This window comes from Electrona antarctica (assembly GCF_951216825.1).
Source record: "Electrona antarctica genome assembly, chromosome: 22".
NCBI classification, from domain to species: Eukaryota; Metazoa; Chordata; class Actinopteri; order Myctophiformes; family Myctophidae; genus Electrona; species Electrona antarctica.
In genome coordinates, this window is record NC_136805.1 from 17766060 (window position 1) to 17786876 (window position 20817).

Sequence of the window (20817 nt, forward strand, 5' to 3'; positions counted from 1 at the left end):
GTTTATGATAGCAGACATGTGTAGGTCCTTTGCCTGAAAATATTGCATATTAGATAAAAGGATCTATATAACGCCGTTATTAATAGCGTCGTTACACCCAACACTGCTCACAACACATTGTCATTGCAATGTGATGCGTTGTGAGCTTTGTTGATCTGTTATTTTCACTAGGATATAACTGTTATTTGAAATAGGGTGTAAAAGGTTAATTCATAATACTTTTGTATTATGAATTAGTGAAAAGTACAATATGTTTTTGAAATGTAGTGGAGTGAAAGTCATAATCCAAAAATAGGCAGTACATATAGGCCTACTCAAAAAATACAAACTAGATTTCTAGAACCTGTACCCTAACCCATACATGGGCAACTGGTGGCCCCGGGGCCACATGCAGCCCCCACCTTCACTTAATGCGGCCCGCAGAAATCGGAATACTGATAGGCCTAAATTATTGATTTCAGCTGTTTTTGTCCATTGTATTTGCATTTAAGTTCATAAAGTTAACATAAGTATAACTAAGTGCATTTGAAATTAAATACATTTTATTCCAATTCAAAAATTGCAAAAAAAACAACAATTTTGGCTTGGGAGTCCCAACTGAACATTATGTGGATGGCCCAAATAATGGTAAATGGTGCATTTATATAGCGCCTTTATCCAAGGCGCTTTACATAGATTGTGCATTACATTCACCCATTCACACACACATTCATACACCGATGGTGGCGGAAGCCATGCAAGGTACCAACCAGCACATCGGGAGCAATTTGGGGTTCAGTGTCTTGCCCAAGGACACTTCGACATGTAGACAGGAGGAGCCGGGATTCGAATGCCACTGTTACTCTTGGAGAGGCTTAAATATGAAATGCAAAATAAGGCAGACGTTTACTTGGAGGTATGGTACCCTCTTTGGGATATGGAGGAAGAGAGTAGTTGATTCTGATCGCTTCATGATCTTTCCTCTGACTGTTTGTACTATGTATGGACAGCCCGCCCCCACTTGCACACACATAGGGGGCACGTCACACTGTTCACCCATTTCACAAGATCTTCCAACTTGAAAACAACTTTTTCTTTTTTCCCTTTCTTTGTTTCAGTTTCTTGCTCTTTATATTATTTCTCTCTTATGTGTATGATTATGTTATCAATTTGAGTATGTACTTGTCTTTTATGTAAGTCTGCCTGAGTCTGTTGTTTATGTCTACGTGCGAAACACCTCAAAATAAATATTAAAATCATTAACCATACCTAAATCCTAAACCCGTACCTGCAGCCTGCAAAGCAAAGACAACCATGCCGTTTGAACAAAACAAAAAACACCTGACTTTCTTCAAGTGAGTCACACGTTGTTTCCCTTTGACATTACGGGCCAGATTGAGATGGCCGTTTCTCTACAATGACAAATATGGCAGTAGGCATCCATTTATACTTTCAATAATTATGTTAAATCATTTTCAAAGAGCATTCCAACGACAAGAAACTTGGAAAAACGTTTTATTTGAACTCATCTGAACATCAGATAGCTTTACTCGTTAACTGTTGGTCATCAAGAACCATTGTACATTTGATACTCGTGTGTTTAGAAATCCAAAAACAAGCAACTATATTTTGTTTTCCGTAACCGTCCAAGGGGGCTATATTACAAACATAGATTGTGAGATTGTGAGAATGACAGTAAAGATTGAATCTGAGGTGTCAAGGGTATCAGTCTTTATTTTAACACAAGAACAGTAAAAAGAGGCTGTAAACACAAATATCAAACAGGGCCTCCAACACACTTCTCTTGATGGCAGAGGATTTGGAGGTTTCCAAACTGCAATTTGGGAAATTTACATTCCCCCCAAAAGGTCCACCTCTGAAAACTGGCAGGGGAGGTGTTCACTCACTGTACACCTTGGTTTGGTTAAGTGAAAGTGATACGAGACTGTGCTTCTTCAAGCCTCATTTATACATTACCATACAACAGAAACAGTGCACCAAAAATAGCAGCCTTACAAGCTCGCGTGTTGCGAGCTTGTAGATCTATTTTCAGCAGGCAACACCGTTGTACAACAGAGCATAAATTTGGCATTATACATCACGATTCTCTGAGGAGAAACCAAGTGTCTGCAATGTATGGCACTTGTCTGAGCAGCAGACAATAAAGTAGATACGGACAGTGAAAGAATATCTGAATGATCTGAATGATCAGAAAACAGCATGTGGTTTTCTAAAAAGCATGTTGAGATGGTATCGTCACAGGCTTACAATGACCCATGTATACTAAACAACTTAAATACCTTAAACCAATTCAATGCCCTTTTCAACTAGGGAGACCGGTGCTTCAGTTAAGCTCATCAGGAACACCTCAACTCAATTTCTCGTTTTTTTTCCTTTTTTTGTTCAAGACGTTCACACACACCAACGGTGATTTGTAGATAGAAATCTTTCTTACTGCTTACATGACCTTCCTTCAGTAAACAGGCACATTACCTCCCCTTTACCATACTGTATATTTGTGTCATCTCCTAAGATCCGAACATGGACAACTCAAAACACATCTCCAAAGTCCAAAACACCAGAGAAATAACCAGTTCCTACACGAGACCACCTCACCTAGTCTTTTTGCAAGAGCCAAGACAAAAAGCTTTAAAATACAAAATATTTATTTTGAAAATGACTTTATAAATGAAAAAGAAAAAAGAAAAATCCAACCATACAAATTGTTTGGTTACTAGCATACCACACTAGTGCTAGAAACTAACCTTGGATAATTGCTCACTTGGGAATAAGACATAGAGGCTCAGAGGCAATGAGTTCCACTTACACACCCCCCAAATTATATTGCACCCAAATACTGAGGCAAACTGAAGGGCAAACAAAGCAGAGATGGGGCACTAGTGGTGTGACATGCCATCCAATCTGCTCTATGTACTTACATGAGACAATGGGGCCGGGGGCAAAAAAAGAAGGTCAATCAAATGTTATGTTGTTAAATGTACAAACGGAAACGCGAACCAAATAAAAGTGAATTTGACAGCCGTTTGAAATACAATGAGGACTGACGGTTGGCATCGATATGGTGAACATTTACATTGAGAGCTAGAGGGAGCTCTTTGACCAACAATTGCATTTCCAGAGTATCCCAAGGAGTTATGTTACCCCACCTGACAAAAGAAAAAAACAAATCAAAAGTCTAACTGAACCATGTGCTTCTGAAAGGTATGAACCGGAGGTGGAGTTAGCGAGCCTCGTGCCTGCGTCTATGGCAGAGTCTGGAGCTCCAGAGGTTAGCGGTGAACCTTTGAGGTTGCAGTGAAGTCAGCTTTAAGGCTTTGTAAGCCCCGGCATGTATTCTAGAGGCAATAGAAACATATGTATACTTTCACTTGTTGTTGGTTTTTTTATTAAGGTTGTACAATATTCCCTGATGGCCTGCTCTGGCCGCTGAGTGTTATACAGAATCCTGATGGATATCAAAAAAGAAAAGTGAGGGGAAATAAGAGACAAGATGATAAGTGATGAAGCTGTCCATTGAGAGAAAGAAGGGGGAGGGGCTTTCATGGGGGGAAATGGGTATCCGGTTTGTTGCAGTTTGTGGGACTTTTTACTTGTCGTTCTCTCTTGTCCCCGTCTTAAAATGTTACACACGTTGGTCTCACACACACACATTTCCTCCATGGCACTGCTGTGCTCACCATTTGTTCTGTGGACGAAACAAAAAAACAGTAGGCGTGTTGAGGGAATAAGGCAGATTTGAGCACTGGGATGTATGACATATTTCTTTGGTTAAGTCACATGGTTTAAAAGGAGGACAAGACTTCTGGAAAAAAATCCACTACAAGCCAAGGTAACAACACCTAAAATAAATAATATAAACAGGCTCCAGGCTTATCAAGCCTGTTATCGAGCATAGCGACCCATGACGTCATGTTTAAACACTCAAGACATGAGGCGATCAAGAAATAAATCTAATCACCCATGCTGGCACAAACATGTCGGAAAAGTGTATTGATACCTGCCAACCAGCGCTGCCCGGGTAAACAAAATTACACTTTTAAAGTGACAGTACACATATACAATAGTTTCTTCAATATTATTTTCCAATTTGCCTTCATTTTGTTAGAAAATTACTGTATTTGAAGGCCCTAGTAAAATATTGGTTCTGTTCAGAATATTTTTTTTGTCATCTCCCGTCTTTCCATAAAAATAATAGAAAATGCTCGATAAGAACCTGTCTCGATAAGCCTGATCGATAAGGTGCTCGTTATCAATAAAAATGAACGAGCTCCATCCAAATAGACCATGAGCCAAACAACGTTCGTTTGGCCCATTATCAACCAGGTCACAGAAATTAAATAATCACACCTGTGTCATCATCATACATCATCTCATTCTGGCCAATCACAATTTGCGTCCTCACTTTTGTCTTCAATGTTTGCGTTTACATACTTGTCTTCAATGTTTGTGTTTGCGTTTACACAAACCCTCATAGCTGGGCATAGGAGGGTCACTTTTGACCATCAGAGCGGCCAGAGCAGCCATGTGAAGTATGACGCTCTGATCGTCATACATCACATTCCGTGCTCAGCCAATCAAATCATATCAAGTTAGGTACACACAAACACACAAAGGCGGACATAGGGGGATAGTGCCCCTCAAACGGTCGAGAAAGACTGGCAGCTGGCTTTGCAAATAATGTTCCATTCCATCTTGATCCATCAAAGGAGGCATTCACAGAAACTATTTTCCATTTCACATTCATATGACAACTTACTGTATACCAGAATTAACTTGTTTCGGAAAATCTAAACCAGTTTCATATATTTGTCAAATCTGTTTAGGGACCAACTCGTGCATTGTCCGTGTTGTCACCCGTTGCTGCAAAAAGAACAGATCTACAAGCTGGCAACGTGTAATATCATCTGGAGATACAGTCTTATACCATTTAAGTGGCATAAAGGTCAATCAGATATATAGTATAATAAAACTTTGCATCTTTGTGACAGCCCTCCTCCCTGGCCTGTGTGTGTCTGTGTGTTAGGCAGTGCAACAGTGACACTTGGTGGTGAACAAACGCTATAACGCTATTTCGTGCTTGGACAGACAGACCAAGGGACCCAGGGACACACATAGCCGTCTAGTGGTTGCATCACTCAAAAAATTAAAATAGAAAATCTCCGCCTGCCCTAGTATTATCCGATTCAGAAAAATAGATTTATCTCAGATTCTTTTCCCAGACTGTTTCTGGTCAAAACAAGCTTTTTTCCACAGATGAAATGGGAGACATTTCTCTGCCTCCCACATGTGCCTTTGTTTACATGGTGAACAGCCAAATTTGTCAAACAGGCTGTTATTTGAGAAGCCTTGTATGCAATGTTCACATGAATACGTGTTTGGGTGAAGGTGCTTCGTGTGATAGTCATACCTATGTTAGTTTCTTGGCTTTGTTGTAGAGCGAATCCACCACTTTGCTCATGTTCTGAATAGTCTCCAGAGCTGCTTCGTAAGTCTTGTCCACAGGTGGCTCGTCAAATATGATCAAGACACCCTCGCCTTGGTCCAGGATCCCTATCAACAGTGTCATTTGAGATTGTTTGAAATGTTGAGGTAAATCTATGTCTGGAGTGCAAATCTGAAATATATACAATACAGGAACTCTATTAGGGAGCAGACAATTACACTAACCATGGAACTTCTTATCCAGGATCATCTGTGACAATTTCCTTTCCACGTCCCCCTGAAATCCAAACACAGTACCTGATTAAATGCATTGTATATGCATGATTGTATACTAATATTGGTAGAATCAAATACCAAACACAACAACAACAGAGAAGAATGTTGTACCTTTGACAGTTTGATGATAATTGATATGTGTTCAATCTGAAAGAGAAAGTGGGGAAATTAGACACTGCACATTGCGTGGCATTTCAGAATATGAACTCTGCTGGTTCAGCACATTTTAATTTAGGTATTGGTTATGCAAACAAAAATAAATCTAAAACTGCGTCCACTGATGCCCCTGGTAAAGGCTGTCAACTTCTAAATTGATTTGAGGTTCAATGTCTCACTCAAGGAATCTTGAGCAATGGGCTTTGTGTTATGAGATCTTTTGGTGACAATGGGAGAAACTGTGTTAACAATACCATATTAGAATATAACTAGTACTTGATATTAGGTTTTAAATAGTCTGAGAACTCACTTACAATACATTATTTATTTATTTTAAGATATTTTGTTCACTTTCTGCCTATATTTGACAGGCCCTTTTGCTCCTCGCCACTCGCCCTACACACTTCCACTCCGTTTGAGCATAGATATATAAATAATAGAGACGGAACCGGGATTCCCCTCCCATCCGGTGCCGTCTATAGATCTATGCTCAAACCGAGTGGAAGTGTGTAGGGCGAGTGGCGAGGAGCTAGTTTCAAAAAGGGGGATAGTGTACAGTAAGCGGACGGGAAACGGGGGGAGAGAGATGGGGAGTGACACGCCGCAAAGGTCGTCGGGATCGGGACTCGAACCCACGACAAGCCGTCAGGCTGGATTAGCAGTGCCCAGAGCACTAGGCCGGCCCGGACCCAATATATTATTTTAATGACCATTATTTATATTAGTTATTTTTCAATTAATTACTAGTCTTAAGCAATAAACAGTGACTTTTTTTCAGTGTAAACAGCATTTCTTCATAGTGCACGTTAGCACTGAGAGGCAGCTCCTTACCTGGACTCTGGAGAAGGGTTCAATGACCCTGATAAGATTCTGTTCCAGCAGGTTGTCGTACAGCGTAACGAGGTGTGTTTTGATGATGGGGTCATCCTTCAACTCTGCTCTATACTCCGTTAGGGCCTGGGAGACACAAGCACGCACATGTTAATACCAACTAATAGTATCAGAGACAATTTGGTTTGGAAAACAGCATATAGCCTATTCCATGTTAGAAATGACTGGAACATCCATTTATGATCGCTGCGGTTTGAACCCATGAAGACAACCTTCCCAGTGGAAATAAAAGGATGGCAGCACAAAAAGGTCACATCAGCTTAACCCATTTTAACCTGAGATCAGATTCTAAAAATGTCTTCTACATCCTGACAGTTTTCTGAAAAAGCTATGTTTCTATGTCAGTCGTTCTTCGATTTTTCAAAAATAGCAGACCTACAAGCTCGTAGCGCGCCACTTGGTGGCGCGCTATGAGCTTGTAGGTCTGCTATTATTCAATAGCTAAAGCATAACATAATGCTAACACCAAACTTATGCCCCATCAGAGGGAAGAGAAAATGCGAGCACGTGGGCTAAATGGAGCCAGCATGCAAAGCCAATAAGCCATTAACATGAATCACATTTGACTTAAAACGAGGCTCTTACCTTTTCAAAGTCTGCTAATGATCTGTTCTTGCAGGCTTGCGCGACACTTTTCATTGCATCTGTCTGGAGATAGGAGGAAAAGTTAGCACTGAAAGTGACCATGTTATTGACAAATACAATTAGGGGAAATAAAGAATGGACATTTGCCTTGGGATAGTTAAAGAACTAAAAAGAAAAAAAAAGCCTTAAAGTCACAACTGCTGCAACAACTAAACATTTGTTCAAAGATTGTTGGACAACCACTTCAGAAGCTCTATACATCCACGTATGATAACAGCATCCTAAGGTTAACAAGGAGAATCACCTCTAATACTAGCCATGTTTTGTATGGAGACTATACTGTAGGTTGCTGCCTTCAGGAAGGAGATATGGTGTTCCAGCATACAATAAGGCCAGACTGAAGGTCTTTTGTCCATCAGTCGACTTTGAGGCTTTATCAGGATTTTGGCCAGGACTAGACTGAGCTGTGGACATTTCTCTTTGCCCTTATGTTTCTATGTATGTAATTGTATTTTCTTTACCGTTTTGTGTCATGTCAAATGTGTGTATTTGTATAAGTGTTGCATACAAGGCCGCTGGGTCGCAAGACAAATTTCAGTGCAAACTGACAATAAATCATATCAAACAAATTTGAATGACTTTCACTTTGATATACGATTTCATATAGATCAGAGTTCTAACAAGTCCATACCTCTCTGCCAGTGTGCCGCAGAGCTAGTTTACCACCGATCAGGGATTGTACTTCCTCTGGTCTGTAACACAACACACGCCAAGTCAGAGAAAGGACACTTGCACTCAAACCTAAAGGTTATGTTACAAGAGCAAACACGTGTGCCCCAAATATGTAGGCAACTTAAACGAGACGAGTTGATCCACTAAACTCAGAATACCACTTACAAGTTGAGCACGATCTTGCAGAGTAGCATGTATTTGAGCGATGTGATGGCCTTGGGATGGTCAACCGAGTCATAGCCCTCGAACGCCTCAAAGAAGTAGGAATAGGCCGTTTTCCAGTCCTTCTCTTCCGCTGCGTGGCAGATCCCTGCAAACAGCAGGAGCACAGAAGACATTTGAGGACACTGAGGTGCAGCAGAACATTAGAGAGGTTCACCTCCAGGTCCAGAAGTATAAACAGTCTAGGGGGTGGGGACCCATTTGTGGGTCACGGGCACATTTTTATAATTATTTTTTCAAAACATTTACAAAAAACAAAACAAAAAAAAAAATCATTAATTGAAAACAAAACTCAATGATTTGTTTCAATCATTTCAGGAAGAAATCAAAGAAAAATCAAATAAATTCCATAAATTAGAAAACTAATGTTTAAGAAGAAGTGAAAATAGCCGATTTGCTTGTAGATCTTCTATTTTTCACTAGTTTGGGTCCTGGACAAACGTCTAATCTCTCTTTTGGGTCACGGGCTAAAATGTTTGGGAACCACTGCTCTAGGGTTTCCGGCAAGAAAATACATAGCCCAGGGAGGGGAATGCACACTGGGACTGAACGATATGGACAAAACCTCACTCACTACAGTATGTATGCCAAATATCTCAATAGCTATACAATATGACTTGGTGTTCACACTCGTTATTTAACCGGCTGCCTGCCGAACACATGAACCTACTCTTTCTAACTGCTCCGCCAAACACGAATTTCTCGTGTTCGAATTGTTTAATCGCTTTTTGATCGGTTTCGATGGCTAGCTGAGGTTGCTACCGCAACATCAGCTCTGGGACACAAACACACAATGGCCATGGCCATTTTGAAGATGCGCGCGCATCCACTTCCATTCTAAGCCCTGCATCGAAAGCCCTGTATCTCAGAAACGACATTGAGGGGCAGTGATACTCGCGGTCGGCTTTATCCACCATCAACCGAGAGAACAACAACCGGTGAAGACACCACACACAGCAGTTTGTCACAGGAACATGCTATTACGGATATTTGGCTCTTCAAAGTAAGTGTTACGCGCGATAAAACCCTGGCAATACGCGATCGAGGGATTCATTAATGCTAGCGGTAAATGGGTTAAGTGCGGCAACTGTGCTCTTATTTGAAGTTTCACCAACCAGAAGTCACTTAATTTCCTATAACTTAGGAACGTATTAATCACTGATCGTTCAATAAGGCCTCACTCACACCTAAGACACACTTGTGTCCTGTGTCTTCTGTGTGTCATGGCCGCCTCAATGCATTTCCAATGGGAGTCGCATGGTTTGAAGACACAACCTTGTTGCATGGGGGGGTGACGTCAATTTGTACGTCTCTAAATGTTTTGATGAATTGAACAAGGTGGACCCTTTGGAAACAAATGTAATGCTTTGTTGGGTCGTCCACTCACAGTTAACAGTCTTTGTATTGAGTTGTGCTTGAAATATACTGTAATTCTGCAAACTGTTAATAAATATTTCAATCAATCAACGTGGGATTACTCACACGTTCTCCACCATATCGTGGGTGACGTGTAAGTGATCCGACTTGATCATTCAGGTAATGCCAGTACAGGCTAGGGAGCCGCAGGACAGACAACAAGTGGATGGGACGCAGTTGTACTCATCTCATGTCAACCCGAAAAGTTGAATACTTTTCTACGTGACTCACTTCAAACGAATGATCACTGGCAGCCTTCACATGTAGCTTACATGCAGGACAGTGTCTATCTACAGTGCTTCATTCCATTTCCCACGTGGTTAATATCTTGCATGTTCTGATTCATAATGACAGACGACCATGTGTTATGGTACGTCCCTTGTTCCATTCAGGTCAGTGCATTTCAAATTATTAATACTTAATGATTGCGGTGCAATTATGTTGAGTAAGTGGTCTTATATGACATGCATCATTGATACTTTCTATCTGTCAGGGTCTTAAAGCTACTGTACATGTTAAAACAACCCAGAGAACTTAGGAGTGACAATATTGTTTGGAAATCAAGCTTCTGTTCCGTGTACAAAATACGTTCACTGCATAGCTGACCCATCTAAAAGAGCACCCCTGGGTCCCGGGACCCATTACATTGAAAACCTGTTTACGTCACTAAATCACACAATTGCAGTATTTTTAGGCGTCTCACCTGACTGCATGTCCAGAGCGGCCTGGAGCTTGGGGGGACAGTAGATTGCGTTGGCGGTGGTCCTGGCGGAGGTCAGGGCTGCGCGAGCCTTGGGCAGGTTACTGAGGGCATGGTACGTCTTGCTCTCTAGCAACTGCACCTCTACCAGCAGAGCTTTGTCGTCCATCTTCTTCAGCTCCCCGAGGAGCTGGGACTCTGGAGGTACAGTAGGAGGAGAGTTTTCAAAGACCAATTTCATTTCACGCATGTTAACTGTGGCAATAACATATGAAAGCATTCGTTTGCGGCTTTTGCAGGCATGAATGTTTCAAGTACAGGCCTTTGCAGTGGGAGACAGGTGCTGCAGTGCCGTTGAAAACAGACAAAACAGCCTATAGTATCCAGAGTTGGAGATGTCACTTACCGAGTGCCAAGGCCTCCGGGTATCTTTTGGTGTCAAAATAGAGTGAGATCAGTCGAGCCTTAGGGGAGAGAAGAGGAATGTGTGTTAGACACTCATGAGATTAAGCCAACTAGACAGACGGGCATGTGTTATTAAACGGATTATCCAACAACATAGGTCCACCGCTGGGTCAGGCAAGTGGTCTGAGAGATGACAGGTGAGATAGTGGCAATTATCATTTCAACAAATTTGATATAATAAATGCCCAAATTATCAACTACCCTCCAAACGCATTTTATTTAGGTCTAGCTGGCAGCTGAACAAGGCTGCCCTCTGGTATGATGAACAAGGCTGCCCTCTGGTCAGCTGAACAAGGCTGCCCTCTGCTATGATGAAGCTTGTGATTAATCTGGCATGACTTTCAAGTGTTTCACTGAGTGTAGCTACTAGCTGTTGCAAATTTACAACCGTAAACTCTCACTCCACCTAATGCTGCCATCTCTACTGCAGAATGTGCAGATAGTAAGTGTACCCTACTTAGCCTGGCTAATAAGCCAGACCGAATCAGCCGTTGGCAAAAAAAGAATTGCCTGCCGGCGGATTACGGTCTGGAGAGGCTCAATTGTACACCCATTTCCTACACCAGAGAACTGGTGTGGCCAATCGGGACACGGTATGCAATATGGGCGGGCTTTGGTACAGTGACGTTCAATGCTTGAGACCTTTGACTGACAGAAGCTCTGACCAATTGCGTCAAAGAGAAAATGTTTGAACCCACCCTCCAGGAAACAAGATCCATACACAGCATCTCCAGACTCAAATACCACACGACAGTGTGATTTGAGTCTGGCTTATTAGCCAGGCTATACCCTACTCTACCTGACTCAGGTAGGGTTCTGACAAACCGAACTTAAATAAAGTAAAAGAGCAGTGATTTATTAAACCCGTAAAATTGCTGCAGTAATCTTTCCCAGTAAAGGCTCATACATAGTCTGGATTTTTGGTGGTTAGGGGACCACCGAACTACAACATGACGTCACGTATGGTGAAGAGCAAACCACCTCCACCGCCCTTCTCTGTTTTTACTCACCACCGCTCAACGTTATTTCAGCTCCGGTGGTCAGCTCACCACCGAAAATCCAGACTATGAATGAGCCTTTAGGCAGGGTTGCATTTTCTATTACCAATATCTTCTCCAAAACGTGTTTACATTTCAAATGACACACCTCTCAGACAGCCAATAGTGTACAGTACACTGTGTGGCTACAATTACATCCAGGTTTTGAAACAAAATCTCCTTGCCTCTAGAGCCTGTCTGAGGAAGGTCCTCTTCTCGACCTTGGCCCACTCAATGCACTCGAGACACAGCTCCACTTCTTGCCCCGTTGCTGCCTCCATATCCAGAAAGAGGTCTAGCAGAATACGGACCAGTCTGGCTGCCTTTGCCTTGCTGATGGAGATGAGGAATGGCCTGACATACTTGAGCAGACCACCCAGTTCTGAAGGACAACGCAACAAGAATAAATGACATTAGGAATAGGTTCATGTCTAAACTTCAAATTTATGTTGAACTTTAGTAGAAGTCAACCTTGGGTTGTACAGCTACCTAGACTGATAATGGACATGAAATACTGTCTGCTCACACGTTCTCCATGAGTGAGTAATGTCTCATTACATGGCAAAACAAGTTTCAAATACTTTTAACATAACATATTTGAAAAAAGCAGACTGCCAATGTATACAAAATTCTTTGATTGATATTTGGAAAATTAAATGGTTCTTCTATACATGATATATTACCCTTTGAATTGATAGAACATCCCGCGGGTAGCTTGTGTTATGTCAGGAATTAAAATGATATACCAGAAAATGTAGACAGAGGATATATAAAGCAAGAGGTGGGGGAAGTGCTTTTTAATACTGGCATAATCGCTGTGCTTTGATTTTGAGACCCGTCTCATTGTACAAAACAAAAAATATGATGATCCTTGTTCACAATGAAACTGATAAGGAATCAAGGATGATAAACATTTTATTTGCTCCTATATTTCATGGCCAGGTAGATTTCATTTAATCAAGTGACATTTCAACTCAAGCAACACAGGTTCTTCTAGACTTCTGTCCTCAAAACATCACTTAATCTTAAAAACCCTCTTAATAGAAGCAATCTGTTGTGCGGAAAGTGCAGATTCTACAGGTAGTTTTACAAAGTTCAACAACACCTTCATACGTACAATATAATCATTGGAAAATGAAGACATGAGTGAATGAAGTAAATCCGGTCAATTAAACACTGTATTGCTTACCTGCAGCCTGCCCTGTCTTGGCCAAGAGTGTCCCAAGCTCCAGGATGCTCTGTTCTTTAACCCTGACAGCTTCCTCATCATTCTCTTGAACATCTCTCCTCACTGTTGAGGCAAATGGCACAAGTAACTAACTAGGTCTGACAAGAGTCAGTGTGGTCATAGTTCTCTGGCTCAAGTCTCCACACATTACTTTGTGTACTTGGAGTGAAGAGTGTGTGTGTGTGTGTGTGTGAGAGAGAGAGAGAGAGAGAGAGAATCATGTTTAGCTAGTCAGCTAGTGGGCTAGTGTGACAGGGCAATTTAAGGACAGCAACACAGTGGAATGCTGTGGTTAGCAAGCAGCAGCCTGCAATAACAATGTCACAATGTTTTGACCACAAAAAGCACCCATTCGATGCCTTGACCCTCGCCTTTACACCCACCGGGGTGCCTTTAACAAGCTACACCTCCTCCTGTCACTTTGCTTTCAGAGAGGATCTTATGTTATTGTGCTGGGATAAGTCATTACTAGTCAAGAGCTTCTGCCAAGCTAGCCATGTCAGCTACAGTAGCGTCATGATGCTACCGTGCAACACACACAAACACGGGCTCGCGTACAGGTGCTGTGTGTGATTATGTCGACATTATTGCTGTTAATAACACAGCGGAACGAGCACGGACGACGGGGTTAGTTAGGACACGGGCGCTGTTACATTACAAACAGGCGTGTCATTGTCAGGCCTTGTGTTAGCATCCATGCTAACTAGGCTAGCCGCTATTCCACCGTTCAGCAGTGAGTCAGCAACGACCCGGCGGCTCCTACCGGGGCTAACGGGCTAGCGGTCTGTCCGCACACTGGCTGCCACAAACACACGCACACGGCGCTCACAACAAACAACGTGCAGTGCGACGGTTCACCACCTACCTATGGAGTGGAGGATGTCGATAGAAGCGTTGCTATCTGTGCTAATGAGAGACTGGGCTCTCTGAAACTCAACCACTGCCGCAGCCGCCATCTTCCCTATTCAAATGCTGCCTGTGTGTGGGGGAAAAAAACTCCATGCACGTTACGTAGTGCCCGTCACCTCGTTGCGTCCCCCCAACACCGAACAAGAGGATGCTGGGAAATGTAGTTATATTATAGGCTCGTCGATCAAGGCTGATTCGTTTAATTAAATTCAATAACATTCATTCTCTGAAACAGCCTCCACTGCAACACTACACAGCGTGTTGATTGAATCATTGCCATTAAAGAAACGATGATGATCGGTCGATAATTGATTAATTAATTAATCAGCTGATAATCGTGAAGTGCCCCAGGAATTGTAGATGTTATTGTGATTGCATGTTGGAGCCCTTATTTATTAGGAAATTACAATTAATCTGGCTAATGGGCCTATCAATGTCATATAGGCATAGGCTATGTAGTTCTAGCCTACTAATTAGCCTACCAATTTACAGTAAAAATAAGTTTGTATGATACTGTAGTCTAGTCTAGGCCTACTGATATGTTTTTCACTTGGAATTAAGCTTTTTTAATTAGCTCAATTGAATTCATATTGACGTGTGGATAGGCTGTACTGGTGGACTTTATTGCCAGGCCTGACGGGAAACAAACAATGGTCGCATCATATTATTATGCACGTTTAATATTGGCTCCAGACTGATTTTGTAATTTCACCATCACAACATGATATCACAACAAAAAAAAGCTCGCCTGCATGCCTGCGCATGCAGCGCTATCGTCGTTGTTTGTGGAGGATGAGCTGAGTTCACTGGGTTTGGAATGGATGGAGCCTGGAGGAAGACTATAGCTGTGATTGGGCGGAGCAGGAGAAAAACAGCACCACGGACAGAGCACGGAGCGGCGCCCCACCACCGCCACAGCCTTTGCGTCAAGTGTCCTCCTCTCCCAGTTCTATACACAGCATCTCCAGCAGTCTGTCTGTAGTACCAAACACATCCGCATCCCCGGCTCAGCATCCATTCCACAGTTGCCTACCATCGCCTGTGCACCCATAAGGCAGCCCCACCAGGCGAGCAGCACCACGTCTGACGTCTCGAAATTCGGCTTGATTTAAAACGCGTTTTCTTTCTCTGGGATTGGATTGTTTTTTGGGGGTTTTTTCGTTTCTTTTTTGACTGTCTCATCCACATTTACCCATGAAGGATGGTTTAAGGAGGCTTTCACCTTGATTTGCGCCTGATAAGGACATGCAGGCTGGGATCCCAGACCTATAGAGCATTGCTGCAGTGCAATTATTTTCCTCATCGAGCGGAAGATAAACATCAGGTAAGCAGCCTTAATTCCATAGGCTACGTCTATCTTAATGTCTTAACCATTCTTCCTGAAATTGCTCTCCTGTACGCGAGGCAAGAATAAGGGAAGATTCAGAGTTTAATTGGAAGAAATTGAAACGTAGACTTAAGATGTATATAGGATGTTGACTTTAAGATAGTCTAAAGGTTATAAGCATACATCATATAGCCTACTTAACATAATGATTGTAAAAGAAAGAAAGAAAGAAAGAAAGAAAGAAAGAAAGAAAGAAAGAGTCTTGAAGGATATCATACTATATATTTTTACTATTATGAGGCCACCGCCTATTATGGTCGGCACTCGGCAGCATCTTCACTGCGACGCAGAGACTCGCATGCAGTTTCAGCACCATGGAGAGCGTTCATGTAGTCCACACGGTTATCAGAACGCTGGCTAGGGAAATATAATGACCTTGTAAAAATCGCTAGTCACTATATATGTAAAGATACATTACATTTTACATTTGCGCAAGGTTTTTTACTCGTTTGCGAAATCAATCAATTAGGCTTAGGGTGATGGAATGAAGGACTGAGCTCGGCTGGCTTAGCCTATACAATCCTGCGCAAGTGCGCATATCCTTCATATTCGTTGTTTTTCGTTTAGCTGTCCATAACTACTGCGAGAAGGAAGACAGTGATATGTTCTAATAGGCTAGTAATATTAGCCTAATAATGATGAGGAATATGATAATGAAACCCATGGCCTCAATAGACTAAGCCTTTTATTGCTGCCTGTACAGGCAGCAAATGCGACCTTCACTTACTGTATATGGTGTGTTTACGTTTCAGGCTTCCATTTTATTCACACAAGAGGGGTGTGTGCATGCTCCCCTATCTGTGACCGGTGGAGGACATTGATCATAAAATCCATAGCTCTCTCAACATGAGATGTCCATTCATTTAACTTTGCTGAATGAACACGATTTGTAATCGCATCAACTCGTTTTCGTTGCCTAATAGGTTTATGTACACAACTCTAGATCCCGTATGTTTCGATCATGTATTTTTTATTATCTTTGTAGCCTACATATAGGAATACAGATTGTAGCTCATGATTCACAGATTTACTTTCAAATTGGAAAATCGTTTCATTCATGCATAATTATATTTAGTGACAGATATCCATGTGCATGGCTTTTGACTAAATACTGTAAATTAAATTGTTCAATGTTTATATAACAGAGCTGCATGGGATGCATATACACTATTTGGATCTTGCAGAATGCAAACATTTATGAAAACATTATGCTACTCTTAACTCAATGGGCCTATTTACAGTAGATAAACATTACATTATTGTATATAATGTGAATGTGAATAATGCAGGCTCCATCACAAAAACAAATCCATTAAAGCCACAATTTCTAATAGTAAATTAAGCTATCATATATGCCATGTTTCATTTGACTAACCAGTTTTTCATCCTGTTTTTAACAGGCACTGCTGACCACACAGAGACGCCACAATAGGGAACACAACCGATAGTTTCATCCGAGGTGCTCTACACCGCTTCACAGAGCCATTTGCAGGAAGACACGCGCCCTGGTTGTAGATGTCTGAGAGTGACGACAGACTCTAGCACGGGTCTCTCAGCTCCCATAGCCTTGAGGCATTGAGACCCTCAGGACCCTCCGCTGCCAGACGCTAGCCTGACCTTGCACGGATAAACCCCTTGGACGCATTCCAGTATTCACCATGGGAACCGTGCTGTCTTTGTCGCCTAGCTACCGGAAGGCGGCCCTCTTTGACGACGGGCCGGCCACGGTGGGCCACTACACGGCCGTTCAGAACAGCAAGAATGCCAAAGACAAGAACCTGAAGCGTCACTCGCTCATCAACGTGCTGCCATGGAAGCGCATCGTGGCCGTGTCGGCCAAGAAGAAAGGCAAGAAGGTCCAGCCCAATGGCTACCAGAACAACATCACGCACCTCAACAACGAGAACCTGAAGAAGTCGCAGTCCTGCGCCAACCTCTCCACCTTCACCCAGGACCAGAGCACCCCGGCGCTCACCAAGGGCTCCAAGGACACCGTCTCGTCCATCAAGAAGGTGCCGCTGGCCAACTCCAACGCGACCACCCCGGGGACCCCCAAGCGGGTGATCGTGCAGGCCTCCACCAGCGAGCTGCTGCGCTGCCTGGGCGAGTTCCTGTGCCGCCGCTGCTACCGGCTGAAGCACCTGTCGCCCACTGACCCCGTGCTGTGGCTGCGCAGCGTGGACCGCTCGCTGCTGCTGCAGGGCTGGCAGGACCAGGGCTTCATCACGCCCGCCAATGTGGTCTTCGTCTACATGCTGTGCCGCGACGTGGTCTCGTCCGAGGTGGCCACCGAGCACGAGCTGCAGGCCGTGCTGCTCACCTGCCTCTACCTGTCCTACTCCTACATGGGCAACGAGATCTCCTACCCACTCAAGCCCTTCCTGGTGGAGAGCTCCAAGGAGACCTTCTGGGACCGCTGCCTCTCCATCATCAACCTGATGAGCGCCAAGATGCTCCAGATCAACTCGGACCCGCACTACTTCACGCAGGTGTTCGCCGACCTGAAGAACGAGAGCCAGAAGGAGGAGGAGCGGAGCCGCCTGCTCATTGGTCTGGACCGGTGAGGGGACTCTGGGGGTGGGGGGGGGGGGGGGGGGGGGAGGCGAGGGACCACAGGGGACGCAGGGCGTACTCCAGTCTGGCATTTCAAAGGTTATTGGTGGGTAATTTAATTTATTTATTATTTATTGTTGTCCAAAAAATTGTGAAGGCAGCGAAACTATTCTGAAGTATACTTGACATTTACGACGGCCGCGCTTTGTATTAATAATAGGACTGATAGGATCGTTCGTCGCTTAGTGGGAGGTGAGGTTCTTCCATTGCAACGGTTTTATGAGGGTTCATTGGACTCATTGGTCCAAATTAAATTCTGTTGGAGGAGTAACAGTTGAAATTCACACCAAAAAGGAGGACATAGGAACTCTTATAGAACAGAGCAACAATACATCCTTTTTTGCTTCTGTAAGATATTTACAGTACTCAAAGACCAAAACCTATTTTTAAATGAGCAAGCAATGGATTGTCTCTGAACCTGAGAATGAAAGCTTTTTTTTTTTTTTTATGATATCTCAAACAAAAAATGCCAGACTCGTGTACATCCTTTGCTAACATTACAGATATATATCTATATAAAATACAGCAAAATCTAAAACAAAACAAAAAAAAGGCCCAAACAATTCCGTTACAAAAAGACAAAGAAATTGTAGGAAAATAATCTACAGCAATGAATGTGGAGAACACTGAGGCTGCTGCAGCCTCGCAGTGACCTTCTGACTGACTGACTGACTGACGATGTGACGTGTGCACTGCCGATACTGCGGGAGGGTGAGGGGCAATGCGTGATTGGCTTTCTTCATGCATCACGGATGAATAGCCACGTCCCTGGCTGCAAACAAACCACTGGCCCTTTGGAATGCCAGCACCCTCCAGTACAAGGACACGACCGGACAGGTCCACTGCAGGAATGCATATCTGGCCACCATGAGCAATGGGACAGGTTCGGGGGAGGGAGGGGGTATACTGATCACTGGATCCATGCTGTTGGAGGGTTTCCGCCTGTGAGAGTGCATGGTGCAGAGAGACAGCATGGAGAAGAGGGGGGATTTGGTTGGATGGACGCAACAGCAGGTCACTATTGCATTGTGAGATTTCTGATCTTAAAGAAACAGGAAGATGACAATTGCTGGTCGTATACTCTGTATGTTGACAAAGACCTACCTTTATTTTCATCGGAGAGAAGAAAAAAAAAGTCCATGGATGTTTTACCCCCAACAGCTACGGAGGCTTATTTATTGATTTTCTGAAACAAGCTTATTTTCTTTTCTTTTTTACTTAGATACAGTATGTAACATAATGCACGTGTGCCATGCAATTTTACAGTTTTTTGGCAGGCAGAAGTTGTTCTTCTTTCTATATGAGTTACAAAACCAACTGCATCATGCATTAGAGAATGCTGTGAACAAAGTGGAACTAGTTTATTTAGCTATGCTTGCTAAAATAGGATATTTGTTTACCAAGGGATTCTTTTTTTTTTTTTTCTTCTTCTTCTTTTTTGTACTTTTGTCAAAGGTTGTGTAGAAAACCACTTTGGGATGATGCTTCATTTTCTGCTCACAGTAAAGCATAAACATGATTAAAACAGTGCCATATCTTTGATGAAAATCCTGCAGGTTAACATTTGAAAGGATGGCCAGCCGCCACATGACTGGATGGATTCTCATCTACTAATGACTATTTACTGAAGCTTAATTTATTTCTTGTCATTTCTTCTTGTGGCACATGCATTGTAGATGAAAGATCATGAGCGAGTGATAAAAGACTTTGTTCAGAAGGGACAGGATATGAGGATGGCTTTCGTTTTTGCGGTGTGGCTGGTGATCTTGTCTTTGGTAGGAATGAAGATTGATTGTGGTTCATGCAAATGAATGTTGCAGGGATTTAAGTGCTAAATAGACAATTGAAAACCCTAACATTATGGCAAACCCTTGTTAATCTGACCATCACCAAAGTCACATCATCAGGGAGACCTTGACCGAAAACATCACTGACCCTCTTGTTTAAGAACAGGCCCTTAAACACGCACGCACGCACGCACGCACGCACGCACGCACGCACGCACGCACGCACGCACGCACGCACGCACGCACAGACCTGCAAAGACAGCTAAGCCAACCTTCTGTTCCACATATCAGTAAGAGAACACAAACACTTCCTGATGGAATACGGTATTACATTTGTGCTCGCTCAGCGTCGTGGAAAACGACAGCTTTACCTTCAGGATAATCTAATGCCATTTCTGCGTAAATCAATTCAGAGGCATGCCCCATATTCATCTGGGGTCTAGATGAGATAAGGCCAGGTTATGTGATAGATTCTCTAGTCTATCGACCTCTGTGGAGATAATCAAGTTTTCCATCAGTCAAGCCAGTAGACTCAATGATATATAGTGCAGAGGGCACTGGGAACACCCTGACAACCTGGACGAGCGTACAGAAGAGTCGGAAATCATGGCTTTTCATTTGCATATGAGAGTGTTTGAGGCTACTCTCTGCAGCAGCTCTTTGCAATCTCCATTATGGTTCCAGTCGCATGCAGGGGATGATTTGTTTTCCTCTTTTCTTTTCTCTACAATTCTGCAAATCACACTCTGTTGCCACACATATAAATGGACCATTAAAACAAATAGCAGAAAAAAACCCATTCATGCATTTCATCTCAATAAGGACAATTGTGCATGCTTAATCTCAGTAGCTGTATTTCTCAAAATGATCTGTTTTAGAAATGCACCTGCATCTCAGCCATCATATGCAGCCAGGAGTTAATTTGCCATTTCTGATTGCCAAGAGTAAGCTTCTGTCATGTTCAATGCCTC

At 42.9% G+C, this 20817-nt stretch overlaps 2 protein-coding genes across 2 annotated transcripts; one reads left to right on the forward strand and one right to left on the reverse strand.

The window, feature by feature from the left end:
* Positions 1-1478: 1478 nt before the first annotated feature.
* psmd11b (proteasome 26S subunit, non-ATPase 11b) lies at positions 1479-14187 on the reverse strand. Its single transcript, XM_079492926.1, has 13 exons — positions 14016-14187; positions 13112-13213; positions 12108-12304; positions 10827-10884; positions 10424-10618; positions 8248-8392; positions 8042-8102; positions 7351-7413; positions 6706-6831; positions 5830-5865; positions 5668-5719; positions 5408-5550; positions 1479-3685 (listed from the first exon to the last, which is right to left on the reverse strand). Exons 1-12 carry the CDS (start codon positions 14104-14106, stop codon positions 5408-5410), a joined length of 1269 nt encoding a protein of 422 aa, XP_079349052.1. The 5' UTR covers positions 14107-14187; the 3' UTR covers positions 1479-3685.
* A 2917-nt stretch (positions 14188-17104) lies between these two features.
* cdk5r1b (cyclin dependent kinase 5, regulatory subunit 1b (p35)) lies at positions 17105-18010 on the forward strand (the record flags this gene model as incomplete). The annotated part of the gene is made up of 1 exon (XM_079492711.1): positions 17105-18010. One exon carries the CDS (start codon positions 17105-17107, stop codon positions 18008-18010), a length of 906 nt encoding a protein of 301 aa, XP_079348837.1.
* Between the last annotated feature and the right edge of the window lie 2807 nt (positions 18011-20817).

Bases quoted from the DNA above. Each gene is read 5' to 3' on its own strand.
- psmd11b (XM_079492926.1), bottom strand. From the start codon at position 14,106: ATGGCGGCTGCGGCAGTGGTTGAGTTTCAGAGAGCCCAGTCTCTCATT. The intron at 12,305-13,111 runs GTAAGCAATACA...GTTGTCCTTCAG, and splicing joins CAAGACAGGGCAGGCTGCAG to AACTGGGTGGTCTGCTCAAG. The intron at 10,885-12,107 runs GCAAGGAGATTT...CTCTCCCCTAAG, and splicing joins TCCTCAGACAGGCTCTAGAG to GCTCGACTGATCTCACTCTA.